The sequence below is a fragment of the Pteropus medius genome, unplaced genomic scaffold (genome assembly GCF_902729225.1).
Source record: "Pteropus medius unplaced genomic scaffold, Ma_sr-lr_union100, whole genome shotgun sequence".
NCBI lineage: Eukaryota > Metazoa > Chordata > Mammalia > Chiroptera > Pteropodidae > Pteropus > Pteropus medius.
Genome location: NW_024351730.1, coordinates 11,318,212 through 11,335,447, shown reverse-complemented (window position 1 = coordinate 11,335,447; position 17,236 = coordinate 11,318,212). Strand labels below are relative to the sequence as shown.

The following is a 17,236-nucleotide window of genomic DNA, read 5'->3' as shown; positions in this document are numbered from 1 at the left end:
TTTAAAGAAATAGAAAAAAAAAATCATCAGATTTAGGTGGAAGCACACAAGACCTCAAATAGCCAAAGAGATCCTGAGAGAAAAAAGCAAGACTGGAAATATCATTCTGCCTGACTTCAAATTATACTACAAAACAACAATTATCAAAACAGTATGGTATTGGCAGAAAATCAGACACACAGACCAATGGAACAGAACTGAGAGTTCAGAAATAAACCCCCATATCCATATATATGGGCAAATCATTTTCAACAAAGGAGCCAAAACCATACAATGGAAAAAGGAAAGCCTCTTTAATAAATGGTGCTGGGAAAACTGGAAAGCCACCTGCAAAAGAATGAAACTAGACTGCTGTCTATCACCACACACCAAAATTAACTCAAAATGATTAAGGACCTGAATATAAGACCTGAAACAATAAAGGGCATAGAAGAAAACATAGATACTAATCTTATAGACTTTCGATTTCGAGAGAATTTTATGAATTTGACCTCACAGGCAAGGGAAATAAAAGCAAAAATAAATGAATGAGACTTTATCAAACTAAAAAGCTTCTGCACAGCAAACAAAACCATAAACAAGGCAAAGAGGGAACTCTCTAAATGGGAGAATATATTTGCAAACAATGCCTCTGATAAGGGCTTCACATCCAAAATATATAAAGAACTCATACAACTCAACAATAAAAAGACAAACAATCCAATTAAAATATGGGCAGAGGACTTGAACAGACATTTCTCCCAAGAAGACATATAAGTGGCCAATAGACATGTGAAAAGATGCTCAGCTTCGCTAGCTATTAGGGAAATGCAAATGCAAATCAAAACTACAATGAGATATCATCTCGCACCTGGTAGAACGGCTATTACCAACATGATAAGTAATAACAAGTGTTGTAGAGGTTGTGGGCAAAAAGGAACCCTAACACGGCTTGTGGGAATGCAAATTGGTACAACCACTATGGAAAACGGTATGGAGGTTCTTCGAAAAAACTAAGAATTGAATTACCACATGATCTGGCAATCCTTCTTCTGGGTATTTACCAAAAAAAACCTGAAAACATTTAGCCTCAAAGATATATGCACCCCAATGTTCATAGCGGCATTATTCACGGTGGCCATGACATGGAAGTAACTGAAGTGTCCTACGATAGATGACCGGATAAAGAAGCTGTGGTATATATATACAATGGAATATTACTCAGCCATTAGAAAAGATGAAATACTGCCATTTGTGACAGTATTTGGATCTTGAGATAATCATGCTAAGCGAAATGTTAGGCAGAAAAAGGTGAAACCATATGATTTCATTCATATGTGGGATATAAAAACTGAAATAAACGAACAGACATGACCAACTGAGACTCATGGACATGGACTGTGGATTAGTGATCACTAGAAGGAAGTGGGGGAGGAGGGAGGTAGATAGCAGTAAAAGGGGTCAAATATTTGGTGACAGAAAGAAATCTAACTTTGAGAAGTGAACACATAATGCAATACATACACCACATACTGTTGAATTGTACACTTGAAATTTATTTGACTTTATTAATCAATGTCATCCCAATAATTTTTAATAAAAAGAAAGCAGGAGATTACTCTCAGGGGGGACAATTCTATGATTATTACAATAAATCTCATCTACAGGGAAGGCAGACTCAAGTAATATAAAGCTGTAATTTGTAAAGCAGCAGTCTTACTTGGGGGAGGGGAGTGCTTGATATTTTGTGGGTGGCACCTTGTCTGAATTGGGTAGAGGATCTTGTCCTTTCAGAGGAACCCAAACCAACACTGCCAGCACCATGATTTTGTACTTCCAGCCACCAGAACTGTGAGAAAATAAATTTCTGTTACTTAAGCCACCCAGTCTGTGGTATTTTGTTATGGCAGCCCTGCAAACAAATACAGACTTGTAAGAAGTAAAGAGATTGAAGTACTAACCAAAACACTTCCCATGAATAAAAGCCCAGGCCCAGGTAGTTTCACTGATGAAGTCTGCTAAACATTTAAAGAAGAATTAATACCAATTCTTCACAAACTCTTCCAAAAAAAAATAGAAGATGAGAGAACACTTCTTAACTCATTCTATGAGGCCACTATTACCTTGATACCAAAACCAAAGACATCACAAGAAAACTATGGTCCAATATCTCCTACAAACATAGATGCAAAAATCGCCAACAAAATATTAGCAAATTAAATCCAGAAACATATAAGAAAGGGTTATCCATCATGACCAAGTGCGGTTTGTCCCAGGAATGCAAGTTTGGTTTACTATTCAAAAATCGATTAATGTAATACACCATATCAATAGACTAAAATACATCTTTATCGATCATCTCAATAGATACAAAAAGGGCATTTGACAGAATTCAACACCTCTTTGTGATAAAAGCACTTAAACTGGGACTAGAGAGGTATTTCCTCAACCTCATAAGACCACCTACGAAAAAACTGCAGGTAACACATACTTAATGGTGAAAGACTGAAAGCTTTCCCTCTAATGTCAGGATCAAAACAAGGATGCCCAGTCTCACCACTTCTATACCACATTATACTGGAATAAGCAGGGCAATTAGGCAAGAAAAATAAAGGACATCCAGATTAAACAGGAAGAAGTAAAATTGTATTTGCAGATGACATAATCCTATCTCCACATCCAGGCTCTTCATCTCATTAGAACTGAACCGAATGGGTGACAATCTTCTTTCTTGGAAGGAAGGAGTTCTCTCCCTATTTTCAAGTCTTCCCTATTGGCACTATCACACAGCCCAGCCCCCTTTCAGAGATGAAAACCCTGCTTGCTCTTCCCCCTGCTGGACAGTGAGGGCCCCTCAGAGGGGCTCTATTGTCTCACCTGCTTGTATTCTTACTGCTGGCTCCCATGCAGAGTTTAAAAACACTGTAGAGCAGCCCTTAGTGTGCAGCTGCTATCAGTGTCCCCATCAACTCTCACCCCCTTGCCGGCAACATGCACACACAATTTGTAGAGCCCGAGCTCTTATTTGGCAGCAGAGCCCACCCCACTGGGAGCTGAATTGATAAGCATCTTTATTGGCTGTCTTCTTTCCTGCTCACTCCCTACTGCTCCCTCCCCCCACCCCAACTGGTGTGTCTTGACGTGGCCTCTCAGGTAAACTACTTGCACTGTCTCATGATTGGTTTCTGGGGAACCTAAAACTGACATAGTATGTCGTGGAATCAACTTAGAGGACCTTGACCAGAAAATTAATAAAAATGAAATAGAATAGAATAGGAATATTGCAGTGCGCGCTGCATTTCTTTCGATTTGAGACTGTATACTAGGTCACATAAACTATCTCTTACTGTGAAACAAAGGCAAGAATATTTAGGAAAACTCTGCTCTGAAGACTTTTCATTACTTTTAAACAATTATTATGTCGACATGTGACCTTTTAAAAAAAAGTGCCACTTTTCTAAAATCTATTAGAGAGGCCAAAAAGCAATGCCAGGTTTTCTGAATAGGAGAGTGTTTGTGTTTTTTTATTCCCTCAATATTGCTATTATTTAATTTTCAAAAAAGTTTACTATAATCCTAGGAAGACTCTGGTGAGAGCGGCATCTATATATTGCTGATGACATTGCAAACCACACACTTTAAGTTAGCTCAAAATCTTATATTTACGCCAAGAAAAAAAGAACTAAAATGTGACACACAGAACCATGCACATTGCAGTGTTTTATGCTCACTAAAAATGGAAACAACTTAAGTGTCTGAATAGGAGGAGTCTGAAGGACAAATATTCTTGGAAAAGCTTTGAAGTTGATTTTGTAGGGTTCTTTACAGAAAGATTGGGAGGAATTGTCAGTCGTTTACAACAAAACCCTCACAGGTTTGGTGAAAACTGGGGGTGCTGTAGGTCCTCAGTGGCACCCCTAGTTCAGTTCTCCGTAGAGGTTTGATGGAGGCCTAACACAATTTAATATGAACTTCAGACGACACAGCTCTCACGAGGATTCCAGTACTCACACTCAAAATTTGACTTAGCCTAGGAAAGCAGAAGGGGAGGAGGCAGTTACGAGGTTCCAAAGAGAGTAGTGGCTGGCAACGATTTGCCCTTTTAGCCTGGCACCCGAGACCACACGGGGCCTGTGGCCAGCAAGAACACAAAATGCCCACGTGGGGGTTTTAAAACGAATTGTTTTTAAAAGAGCTTCCTAAACCGCAGAGTAATCAGTACTCCGGGCTCTTGGGCCCAAGGGGAAGTTAATAGATTAAAAACTGGGTCTGTTCAAAGTCGTTGTTAAGAAGTAGATATATCTAGACTGGGAAAGACGGGGATCCAGAGGGTCAGGGAGCCGCTCTCACTGTGGGAGACCTACAAGGGACTGGGGCGCACCCCGCAGGGAAGGAGCAGGGGTCTGAGCGGGACCCAGCCGGGTGCGCTCGGAGGCCAAAGCCCAGCGCAGGCGGCGTGGGCCCGAGGCCCGTGGGCCGACGCGGATGCCGCACCCCGCCCCGTCAGCAGGAGCGCGCTGGAGCCCCGAGGTCCCGGGCGGGGCGGCCGCGCTCTCACCGCCCCGGGGTGTGGTTCCCGCGGCCGGGCCGGGCCGGGCGGGGCGCCGCGTTTAAGACGCCGGCTGCCGAGGCCCGGCTCACTCGCGCTCGCGCCGCCGCCACCACCGCGTCCCGCCATGGAGCGGCCGCCGCTGCGCGCCCTGCTCCTCAGCGCCGCCGGGCTGCTGCTCCTGCTCCTGCCCCTCTCCTCTTCCTCCTCTTCCGACACCTGCGGCCCCTGCGAGCCGGCCGCCTGCCCGCCCCTGCCCCCGCGGGGCTGCCCGCTGGGCGAGACCCGCGACGCCTGCGGCTGCTGCCCGGTGTGCGCCCGCGGCGAGGGTGAGCCGTGCGGGGGCGGCGGCGCCGGCAGGGGGCACTGCGCGCCGGGCATGGAGTGCGTGAAGAGCCGCAAGAGGCGGAAGGGTAAAGCCGGGGCAGCAGCCGGCGGCCCAGGGGTGAGCGGCGTGTGCGTGTGCAAGACCCGCTACCCCGTGTGCGGCAGCGACGGCGTCACCTACCCCAGCGGGTGCCAGCTGCGTGCTGCCAGCCTGAGGGCAGAGAGCCGCGGGGAGAAGGCCATCACCCAGGTCAGCAAGGGCACCTGCGAGCAAGGTGGGCACGAGCGCTTTCCTCTCCGACAACCCCTGCCCCGGCCCACGCGGCGGGAGAGCCGGACGCACCCTGGAGGGTCAGACCCGACAAGGCGTCCGCGGCCCGCGCGCCCCGCCCTGGTTCCCGCATCTCCTCCGGTGGCCGTCGCTGGGGACAGATGGGAGGGGAGGAGCTGGCAGCCGCGAGGATGCGGGCGAGGATGGGCGACGCCTCCGCTTCTCTCTTTTTGGTGGTTTTATTTTGAGAGTGTGCTGCGTGCGTCAGCAAAGCGAGGACTTGCAGGGCCAGTGTGTGTGTAGAGAAAAGATTTTGTGCTATCTCAGACTCTCGCATCCCAAAAGTTCACTCATCTGATGCTAACAGCTGGCAAGTCGATTCGCAAAAGCGTCCCTTACTCGCTTGGGAACCTTTCTCATCTTTTTTTTCTTGGATTTATAGAAGTGAAGTCACGAGCTAGAAAGTTTAATGATGAAATGCGAAGTAAGGACTTTCAGAGAGAAGTTGTCCCACGTTTAATTTACTTACTAGGAATTACAGATTCTTAAGCAGTAATGTAGCTAATTATTTGTGGGCAAAAAAATACACTCTTTGAGAATGATTTTATGATGCAGTTTATGTTGCGAACCGATGACCATTTTGTTTTTCTTGTTCCTTTTGTGTAGAATTTCCCTAGGATGCACTGTTCAGCAGGAATGCTTTTGAGGTTATGTTCAATAGTTTATTTTATTCCAAACAAGTACAATCTTGTCATAAATGAAAGAGGAAAATATAGAGAGAGTAAGTCTGAAAGGGAAAAAAATAAAAGATTTTTTTCTTTTAACTCTAATGCCTGAAATAACATTTTCCATGGGCAGTAGTTTCAAGGGAAAGTTAGAAATCCAACCTTGGCAGTCCTTCCCCTGGTCCCAGCCAAAGTAGAGAAAGGCAGCGAGGCAGTTCTCTTGAAATGACAGAAGCAGTTGCTTCTTTAATACAGCTCAGACTTTCTCCAGACTTCCCAAATAATTCTTTTTTTAGAGCTTTTCCCAGAAGTCCATATGCTAATAGATCTTTTGTCATTAATTTCAGAGTTCACTATTGAAAGCCTTAAATTGTGTAACTTACTGCTCACTATGTTATCGTTAACCTTAAACTTAAAAAATCATAATCCAAAACAGTTCACATACTTTTCCAATGGAAACAGTCGTTTTTTTCCTTTGGATCTAATTTATCAGTCATATGAAAGAGAAATGTGCATAGTTTAAGAATTCATTACAAATACTGAGATTTTCTTATAAACATTCCAAGGGAAATGTTAGTCCTTCCAAATCACTGTACTTGCCTTGTGAGGGAAGAAGGGTAGCTTAGTGATTGTTTAAGAATCGTCAATTCCAGCCTGTAGCTGAGACTGATAGTCATAAGGAACTACACGCATATCTCATTTTTAAGGTAGAGGGTCTTCCTTTCAATTTGTAAAAAATACAACACCTTTGAAGTGCAATAAAATGAGGTATACCTGTGGTTTTATAACCTCATTACCATGTCCTCACAGCTTCTCAGCATCGCTCCAGACTGCAAACTCCATGAGGGTATAGACTGGGTTTTACTTTATGTTTGGGAAAATGTTAAGAGAAATAGCATCTAAGACTGGAAAACTTGACATAAATTAGCCTTTTCTTCCCAACCTAAATTTAGAGATTTGGGGTATAGTGCCTGGGACCATTTATAGGAGAATGCCAGAGAGAACAGAAAATAATGTGAGATCCACCAGAGAACTTTTCTACAATAGAGACAAATGGAGATAAAACCAGTTTCCTTATATCTTGCTCCTGACTCCCGGGTGTGTTTCGACAATTATGAGAGCAAACCCAATATAGTGCTGTTTACTTCTGTGCCAGTTAGTATTGGGCTTTGCAAAGAATAGAAAATGCATGTTCTAGGTTCCTCCAGCCATTTCTGCCCTCACAAGAAACTTGAGTTTTGCTTCCTCATGTATTGAGAGGGAGGGGGCATTGTGGGACTTAGCCACAATGGTGTGGTTCAATCTGCGTTCTTTTGTGTTGGTCTCATGTAACCTGCACTTTTTGAGCATGTCATTATTGTTCTGGGTGCTGTAGAGCCAGGGATACACAAAACAGATCTGGTCTCGCCGATGAAGAAAGTATCCATACAAGTTGCAAACTCCCCTCCCAGAATGTTTTCACCGGAGCCCTGGATACACTCCTAACCTTCCCCTTATTTTCTGAGGTCACTACTTACCACCTTCTGGAGAGAGATCTTGGTCTGCTTCTTTTCTGTATCTCTGCGATAAGAGGCAAAGCCATATTCTTGAAAATCTGTTTGAAAGGTAATGAGCTAATCATCTCAAATCTTAAATCAGTCATCATGAATTTACTGCCATTGGATCTTTTTGAAGTCCCTGAAGTCATGAATAACTGGAAAATCAGATATGACAATTTAGTTTAATAAAAAGTTAATATAGATAAGCTGAGATGTATAATAAAATCTCACAGCTGGAAGAGAACATGGTACTTTATTCCAGTGCTTGGTTACACTTTTTGTTCATGATCCTTTATATCTGAGTTCCTTGGCAATCCCGTTTCTGCCACCTTGGTCCCTTTGGGTTCCATCCCCTCTTTTTCTCCCACAGAATTAATTTTTACTTGTGGAATCTGAATTCATTCTTAAGGGTCTCCCTTGTTAGTACCTTTAGGACCAAGTTCAAATTACCTAGCAGGTCATATGAGGATTTTCACAATAACTCTATTATTTGGACTCTTCTCTTCAACCCCCTTAATGGTCCAGCCACAATATCTGCTATTTGCTGCTGTTTAGAATCACACCCTCACTCTCAACTTCATTTATCTTTCCACCCTTTGAACTCTTAGCCTTCAAGGATTTGCAGATGCCACTTTCTCTGTGAAGCTCCTTGACTCTTCCACCACCAACCCCCCAAACCCCAATAATGTACTTGTCCTTCGGCACTTCCAGCCATTTTTTCAACAATATTTATTGCACACATATTGTATATATGTAAGCAAAAGGTATTCACACAGAATAATTAAGATGCTGAGCTCTAGAACCAGATTCCCTGAATGTGAATCTTAACTTTGCCACTTAGCCTTGAGCAAATTACTTGACTTCTCTGGGCTCGGGTTTCGTCATCTATAATATAAGGATCATAATCATACCTATCTCATAGAGTTATTGTGAAGAGTCAGTGTTGCAAAGCTTATTCTCAGAAAGCACTGTGAATATCCATTGTTGTCGTTATTCAACCTGAAAGTAAGCTCCATGAGAGAAGGGAATTTTTGCTCCCTGTTATATCCCCAAGGGCCTAGATCAGTGCCTGGCACTAATAGATGCTTTAAATATGTGTTGAATGAATGAATGAATGAATGAATGAATGAATGAATATATGAATTTGCCAGGTATACATCTATTCTCAGCCTTGAATTAGATAGACAAGATCCATCTGTGATGGCATTTACTGTAAGCTTTAGACAAAAACAAGTAAACAAATGTTCATATAGTTGTATGTGCTGTGAAGAATGTGCAACAGGGAAATAGGACAGAGACCAGGGGTGGATGAGCAGAATTAAGTGGGGTGCGCAAGCCATGCAGATTTCATGTGACGATTTCAGCAAAGAGAGCAGAGGGGAAAACAAGTTCTGCTAGTTAGCTAGCATAGCATCTCCCTGCAGCCTCCAAAGCGTTCTTTGACTGTCTTCCCTACAGGACCGGGAGCATCCTAAAAGAGGGACTCCATCTTATACTTCTTTATAAACACAGTGGCTAGCTAATAATTTGAACCTTGTTAAATATTTGTTGATTAAACAAAGGAATCCTCTTAAGAAAGTGCCCTCCTATTTGGAAATGCAGGCAGTTGACTGTCCTGCCTGTCTGCTCTTTTTTCTCCTTGCATCTTCTACCCTCCTGAAGTCTAGGCAATACATCCAACATTGACTCATCTTATCCTGAACTCTAACATTAGGTGGTCACTTTCCTCCCACCTCCAAATTTCAACATTTCCACATCCTCTTGCTAGTCAGAATTAGGTTCAGAGCAACAGAAACTGTTCTGTAAATGGAAAAAGCTTCAATGAAGATTTTGATTTTCGGAAACTCGTTTTGTTAAATTTTAAACATTTGTCCTTTGAGCAGCTCATTTTAGGCTCATTTTTATGTTGATAACATATCATTTAAATGCCCATGTTCTATTACTATTTTTCAATGAATTTGTGAACATGTGACGTTGTGATGTATAATAAGAAATATATATTTGATCTTCATCCCATTCCTGCCACACAGTTCCTAAAACCCTTGGAATTTTCCAAGTGTTGAGAGCAAACAAGATGTCTTTTGTTAAGTTAATGAAATGACTTTTGGAAAACCCCTAAGTCACCTAAGAATGGATGGGGACTGATGGCCAGTGGAGCCAACCATGTGATCAGTGGGTTGGAACTTTCAATCTCATTCCCCCACTCCCACTCCCTGGGATGGGAGAGGGGCTGGAGATTTAGTTCAGTCACCAACGGCTGAATTTGATGATTTAATCAATCATGCCTATATAGTGAAGCCTCTAAAAACCCAAAGGATGGTGAACATGTGGAGGTGCTGGGAAAGTGGAGCTCCTGGAGAGTGCATGGAAGTGCTGAGTCCCTGTCCCCACACCTTGCCCTGTGCATCTCTTCCATCTGACTGTTTCTGAGTGATAACCTTTTATAATAAAACGATGACCTAGTAAATATGTAAAATGTTTCTCTAAGTCCTATGAGCCACTCTAGCAGATTAATAAACCCAAGAAGGGAACGCCCTTCTTGGTAGGACCTCCAGTCTTTAACCAGTTGGTCAGAAACATAGATGACAACCTAGATGGTTGGTTGGCATGTGAAGTGGCGGAGTTGGGCAGTCTCGTGGGACTGAGCCCTTAACCTGTGTGGTCCAGTGCTATCTCTAGGTAGATAGTGTCAGAATTGAGTTGAATTGTAGGACACCCAGCTGGTGTTGGAGAATTGCTTGCTGGTGTGGGAAAAACACACATGTAACTGGTGTCAGAATGGTAGAACTCAATTGAAAGTTGAAACAGAGGGTTCCAAAATTAAATGAAATTGTTAGTAGTCTGGCTTGTGTCAAAGGTTGGGGGGCGGGGGGATAATGAAAGTCAGTGCAATACTTTGTTAAACTGCCACTGTCATTCCACAGAGACAGTCAAGGAACCTGGGAGCGGGGGAACCTTAATCCAGATTTGTGGAGAAAGAACTAGGAATGAGTTCCTGAAAGAGTGATGTCCTGACCGAGGCAGGGATGAGAAGGAATTGGCTAGAGAGAAGCTAGCATGGAGCTTGGAGTAGAGTTAGAAGGAAATGAGACAAGCGTTACAAGCAGAGGAATAACACGTGGTTCCACGGGGCTCCCTCACAGAGAGGGAGAGCAGGGGTGGCAGCTGGACCCTTAACAGCTCAGTGATCGAGGGCCTCGTGGTCCATTAAGTTTTGACACTATCACAAGAGCAGTGGGAGTGATGTAATTGGATTTGTACTTTGAAAAAAGTCTCTGTTGGCCACCCTTAGGAGGATGGAAGTGGGCAACACTCACTAGTCAGGGATGCCCATTAGGAAACTATTACGATAATCCTGGCAAGAGAAACCTAATTCCTTCTTCACAAGACCTTTAGTTTCTCTCCCAAATCTTAGAAGCATTGTTGAATTGGAGATCCTAACCTGCCATGGCAAGCTGTTTGTTATTTGGAAGTGAAAAGCCTGTACTGTGCTTCTTTCTTCCAGAACAACTCCTCACAAAGTGCCCTGACATTACTCGCTCATTAGCCACTTGCTCATTTCATTTCAGTAGTCTGTGCCTCCCATAATCCCCATTCCTCTCTCTTTGTGTTCAGATTAGAAACAGAAAAAGTTTTATCCCAAAGACTCTACCCGGCCCAATAAAAATGTTTTAATTTCTTTTTCTGGCTTTAGTTGCCCTTCTTGAACACAGAAACTTCTGGAAAGCTGCGAATCACTGGTTCTTATCACTTTACCCAGTTTTAATCACTGCTTCTTAGGAAAGATTTGAAAACCTGAAGCAGCTTTAGAAAAGAATAGGCAACTTCGAAGAAGGATCTTAAAGGACTTAAGATTCTTTTAAAGGAAAGTAATTCAAAGAAGTTAATGTTTCTTCATGGTTTGGGAATTAGTTATTAAATGAAAGGTGCTTGACCCTCTGTTCTACAGGAGACTGAATTAAAAGGCCTGGAATTAAATAGCCATAAAGCACATTTAGTTTACGCACCAGGAACAGCTTGCAGGTGAAAACTGTGGAATACTGTTAAATGCTCGTGTGGGAGTCAGGAGTATTCTGGGAGGATTCTCTTTTGGAGAGCAGAGAGGTAACCTAAGTGAGGAGGGGGGATGTCTGGGAGAGGATGTTATAACTTTTAAGATTTTATTAAACTGAGCAGGTGCTTATTGTCATCCTTAAATGTGATTTCCATCCTGTCCCTAGAGCCTGCCCTTAGGGTATACTGTAGAAGAAACTGCCTTATAAGGCTCTCTTTCAGGGAATTTAGTGACAAAACTCCCTTGGATAGAGTCCAAGGCCAGCCGGCCTTCCCTCATTCTAAACTAAATTTCTCCCCACGGTGGATAAGATTATGGTGCTTCCTCAAGCTACTCCACAAATGATCTGACCTCATCTGTGTTTTCAACTGTTAAGACAACATCTTGTTTTTAGCAGCTGTTAAAAAGAGACTCCTGAATTATCAGCAAAAAGATTTTTAAGCCAGAGAATGAGTTTAACCTTTTTTGTAATTTAGATCCAGGAATGGCACCTGTAGACAGCTTTGAGATGGAAGAAGACTTAGGAGTACATAAACGAATGAGTCTGCTGATTTTAGGCAATTTTTAAAATTTCCCTGTGAATCTTTTGCTCTTTATGAGGTGATAGGAAGGTGAGAGGGACTAGAAATGTCTGCGGAAAGCTTTCTCAAGCTTGTTCTATGTGAATTTTCCAGGTCGATCGAGACCACCACCCCACTAGCACCTCTCCTTCTGAGGCAGTCAAGAGAAGAAAGACAGGGGGAAAATGGTTAGTTTTTACTTAAAATTGATGTGTTAAATAGTTAAATTAATGGCAGATCATCTGGTGAGATTAATTAGAAACAGCTGGAGCTAGCAATACCCCACCCGCTCGATGCCTTTGCCAAGCAGTGGGCTACCAGGGAGAGGCGCACTCCATGAAACCAGCTGGGCCCAAAAGGCCAGGTTTGCAGAGAAGTGTTGTCCCTGAGAAGTAAGAAAGATTCAGACCAGCTAAAACAGACCCAGTGACCCAGTGTTGACAAAGCCCCATTCATAGGGTATGAAGTTTCTTACAGTGACAGTGTTGACAAGGCTGACAAGCCGATATGTTCAAAGCAGAGTGTAACCGCTGTGAAAAAGTAACACCCTTAAAACCGAAGGCTAACATATATTATAAATGAAGGTACAGTTTAGTTTAACTGCTTCTCAGAGTTATTGTGAAGGTGAAATTATAGAACAGGTTATGAAATCACAGTGTAAATGTGCAGCACCAAATGTAAACACTCATTCAATAATGGCTGTAAATTCCTTTGGGGCAAGAATTCTACATCATGCCTCATAGGTGGTGATAGTGATAACTGAGGTTTGTAGGACTTTACAGTTAACCTAGGGCTCCTCTGGGTATTACACAACCTTGGAAGGTAAGGGAGTTACTGTCCAAGTTTCCAAACAAGGAGACTGAAGATCAGCCATCATCACTCTGCCAGTAAATAGCAATTCAGGTACCTAAATTTAGATATTCTACTACAGCCTTGCTGTTCAAAGTGTGGCACGTAGACCAGCAGCATCAGCTTTCTGTACTGTCTCTTCTATAAATCTAAAACTATTTCAAAATAAACAGTTTGAAATGAAGTGATTCACAAGAGTCACTTCAAACTTGTGAAAGGGTGTGGAAAAGGCTTTAGGAAGGCCTTAATGAATTTATCTTGCTTATATCTTCTTTTTGATGACTTGACAAGGGGGATATATGGTACATTCCTGCCTAAATTGCTCTAAAAGAGCTCTTTCAAGTAGCAGGAAATAGAAATTATATATGATAACAAAGTTCATGTCATGGTTTAATTGGCTCTTTGTGGTAATGTGGTGCGCTTTATAATAAATGTCATTATATTCTGGGAAAGATGGTATTTCTTCAATGAATGAATTTCTCTGAGGGGCTTTGTACAGATCCCTGAGCCCAGCATAGCATCAGTCCTTCCAAGCCAGATTAGAAATCTGAGAGCCAGTCCCCTCATTGGCAACCAATAGGCTCTTGAAGGGCCAGTGTGTTGGGAGCAGCTGGCATGAATATTTTCCCAAGCAGGATCTCTTGGGGCATAATGTTTGCGTGTGGTGTTTGATCATTTTCCAGGCCTTTCTGGCAACTGTAAGTAGGGTAAAGGAGGAGAAAAATCACTAAGATAACTGTCAACATGCTCAACTGTTCATTTTTATCTGAGGTTTTAGCCCTGAGTGCCGACTGAGTCCTGTCCTCAGCACCACTCTACCATCAATTTTCCCAGCTGGGATAATAATATTTACTCCACATCTAAGCTGTAGTTCATTATAGGGCTACTCTTGAGAGAATTTGCATTTTTAGGGACTGAAGCATGTTTTTTTGTCAGGTGACAACTTCCAAAAGAAGGAAATTCCATGTAAGAGTTTGAGAACTGAATTAAGCATAATCCATTCTAACTTTCTGAGGTTGGGGGCGGGGGAAAGAGCACTTAAATGTTCTCACAGCTGACTCCAATCACCCTGTTTTTTTCATGTTGATTTTCTTGAAGAAGGGATATCTCCAACTTTTTTGGAGGCTGTCTTTTTCCCTGAGTAAGAAAGGCTCAAAGGCATTTCATTTACATCGCAGCAGATGAGTGGGCCAGCGGTCAAGTGGTTGAATTGAGAAAGCTTTAGATCTAACATCTGTTCTTTTCTCTTCTGGCCTGACCCCAAGTAAAGGAGAAAAATTTATCAAGAAATAGATCTCCTGGAACATTCAGAAGGTTTTGAAAGAGACCACACAGAAATGAGGCTTTAGGAGTTTGTCGGGGTACCCTGAGCCCACAGGATGCGAAGCCTGCTCCTTCTCTGTGGGAGCTTTCAGAACTTCCTGCTCAGGAAACAGAAATCCAAGAGTGAATTTCAATGGCAGCTGCAGCAATTACATTGCAACCCTGGCTTCCAAAGGACTCCCCTCAGGAAGCCATAGAGCATGTGATAGAGAATGAAATGCTTAGGCAACAGCGCAGCTCTGAGCAAGAGAGAGGACCAGGCGAGGGGATTCATGCAGTGAGGCTGCTTATTAGAGATGCTCAGCTCAGTTGGAGAGGGCAGGCTGGGGCAGAGATCAAAACGCCACTGAGTTTTGACAGGCCAGGGCCTCCGAGCCAGAGGCCCCTCTCCCCTCAGGTGTATTTCAGATCAGAGCTACAGGGCAGGAGGCAAAAGCCGATCCAGCTTGGCTCTTTCTGCACCACTAAGCCTTTGGTTCACTGGAAGATAACTGTCAGTGCAGGAGCAGGCTGTCAGAACCCAGTTGTGGTGTGGGAAAGTTAGCAGTCCTCTCCCTCTTTTCACCTGCTTTACCTGGCCCATCATTGCACGCTGCCCCTTTTTCCTGTCTGAGTGCAAAATGTGAGGTTCTTTTTCCAGAGCTTAGGCAGCAACTTTATAAATGGTGAGCTCTGCTCAGTCCTCTCCCTCAACTCCATCCCGGCCACTGATGAGCCACCTCTGACATTCCCCCCAAAACTCAACACGCCCTCCCTGAGAGGCAGCAGACACAGTCCATGTCATCCAGGAGATGGTCGCCCCTTTTCTCGATACTACCTTGAGATGAAGTTTTTACAGATGTCTTAGGATCCTAATCCACTGCATGCATCAGCCCAAAACCCTATGGCTCCTCTCAGTTCGAGTCCAGGGATTAGGGGAGACAGCCACAACCCCATGGTGACCATGGACTTGACAGGCATGAAAAGCATTTGTACCTAGCACATAAAGTCTCACTCAATGCCGTTTCATTTCAATTTTTATTGTTATTAGCATTGTAAACCCTGGTATGAGTTCATAAGTGTTCATGATATGTCAATGTCTTACTTTGACCAATCCAAACATAATATTGCCTTATATATCTCCAGATTAGATCTGAAACCTGTATTTAGATCTATGCAAACAAAATGGCAGGATAATGTTCTTATAAACAAATCCCTGGAAACTTCCATCTCCTTCTTGATCTTGCTTTCAAGTATTCCAGAACAAAGAGTCCTGCTTCATCGCCGAGAGATCTCTCAGGGTCTAAATACAGACAGTCACATGGGAATCACCCTGGATACCGGCCAGAGGGTTTGCTTTGCCTTACGGCACGGAATATTTCCATCAAGTTTGATGTCACATACATGATTTTCTAATGGCACCTTCTAGGTATATAGGACATTTGGGATTCAGAGGGACACTTAAATTCAGTGATTATTGATCTGTGTCTTCCCTGCATATGGGGAGATTTTGGGGGGTTTTGTTGGTTGGTTCATTTTTTAAAAAATGTTGAAGATATTGACTCCAAAAAGGAATGTGAACCCAAATCACAGAGAATGGCAGAAAAAGAGTATGATTAGTATCCATTAGGTACCTATTGGTTATTATTCTTGATTTATAGAGACTCGCTGGTAGAAATAATAATGTCCCTTGCTTGAAATTCATATGTCTCTTTTCTGGCTTTCACATGTAAATTCAGCTTAGCAGGAACTTATTTTAAAAAATCAAAACATTTAACTATAAACAGGCATATTTAGACTCAAGAAGGTACCCACTTAGGTTGGACCTCAGCATCTATCTGAAAAGCGATAGCATCTACCCCCAGCACAGGGTGGAGAGCAGAAGAAATGAGTGTGCAGAGGAGATTTAAGAATCTGGATAACTTTTCAGATCAATCAGCATCAGCAATTTTGAGTGAAATTGACAGAACGTTGGGACTACCAACTCTTCATAGACTGTGTACTCTCTCACCTTCTAAGACAGTGGTTCTTGACCGTGGCTGGACATCAGAATAACCTTGTTTTGCTGAGGAACACTAGACAGCACTTCTGCACTATACTTGAAGACCATTTTAAACATTAGCAAGATCACCAATAGGTGATCTTGAAAAAAGGGAGGAAAAGTGTCATTAAATAGACTGTGAAAGAGACACTTCTTTATAGTATGAGAGCTGAAACAAGAATGCAAGGCATTGCTTTGTCCCACAGCTGGGACCTCAGATTTTTTGCTACTCTGTGGATGTCCAAGAATGGTTTGATATGGGGGTTACAAATAAATTTTAGCAAGGAGGTGGATTTACAAATATGGAATCTGCGAATAATGAGGGTCTACTATTTTGGAAATGGTCAGATCGGTGACAAGCATGTATGAGTTATGCTTCCTTTGAATGCCCCAAAGCATTTAACATAGTTCTGGGCACAAAGTAGGTACTTAGCAGATAATTGTTGGGCTCTTGATCCACTTTAATAAACACATGTACTATCCCTGTGTGGACTATCTCCATGGGGAGCTCCTGTTTTTGCCCTGTATCCATATGCTAGCAGGACTCCCATTGCACAGGCATTAGTGAGAAGTGTAGATTTTTCTAAGTTTTCACAGGAGTGATGCGAAGTTCCCTCCTATTTTTCTCTCCAGTCTTCCTTCCAGCTAGAGTCTCCTGCATGGCCCTTCCCTCACGTAAGGCCAGTCTGTTCTTTACTTTGCCCACAACCAGGCCTCATCTTGCTCCAGGTTTACTAAGCTCAGCAACTAGGCTCTGCCTGGCTCCTCCAAGTTCACCACCCATAGCTCAGGAGGCAAAGGTTACCTATATTCTCACTATAGTTGAAATGGAAAATTATGATTCTCTGTTACTCATGTCAGGTGCTTGCTTTTTGTAAATGCTGTGCTAGGTGCCATAAGGAAATGTACAGTGATGAGAAAGATAATGCCCCTTCTCTAAGGAGCCTACAAACCTGTGGTCTATCTGGTGGCTTGTGAAGTGTGGGAAGGCAGAAGAGGCAATTAAGACTAAAATGAAAGAGACCCCATGTAATTCAATAA

The 17,236-nt window shown here is 42.9% G+C and overlaps 1 protein-coding gene across 1 annotated transcript in view; it reads left to right on the top strand.

The window, feature by feature from the left end:
* The first annotated feature begins 4,606 nt into the window (after positions 1-4,606).
* IGFBP7 (insulin like growth factor binding protein 7) overlaps positions 4,607-17,236 on the top strand; it is a 67,038-nt gene continuing 54,408 nt past the window's right edge. The window contains exon 1 of the mRNA XM_039845299.1: positions 4,607-5,130. Within this exon, the coding sequence (XP_039701233.1) occupies positions 4,656-5,130 (475 nt within the window). The 5' untranslated portion in view covers positions 4,607-4,655. The remainder of the gene's footprint in view (positions 5,131-17,236) is intronic.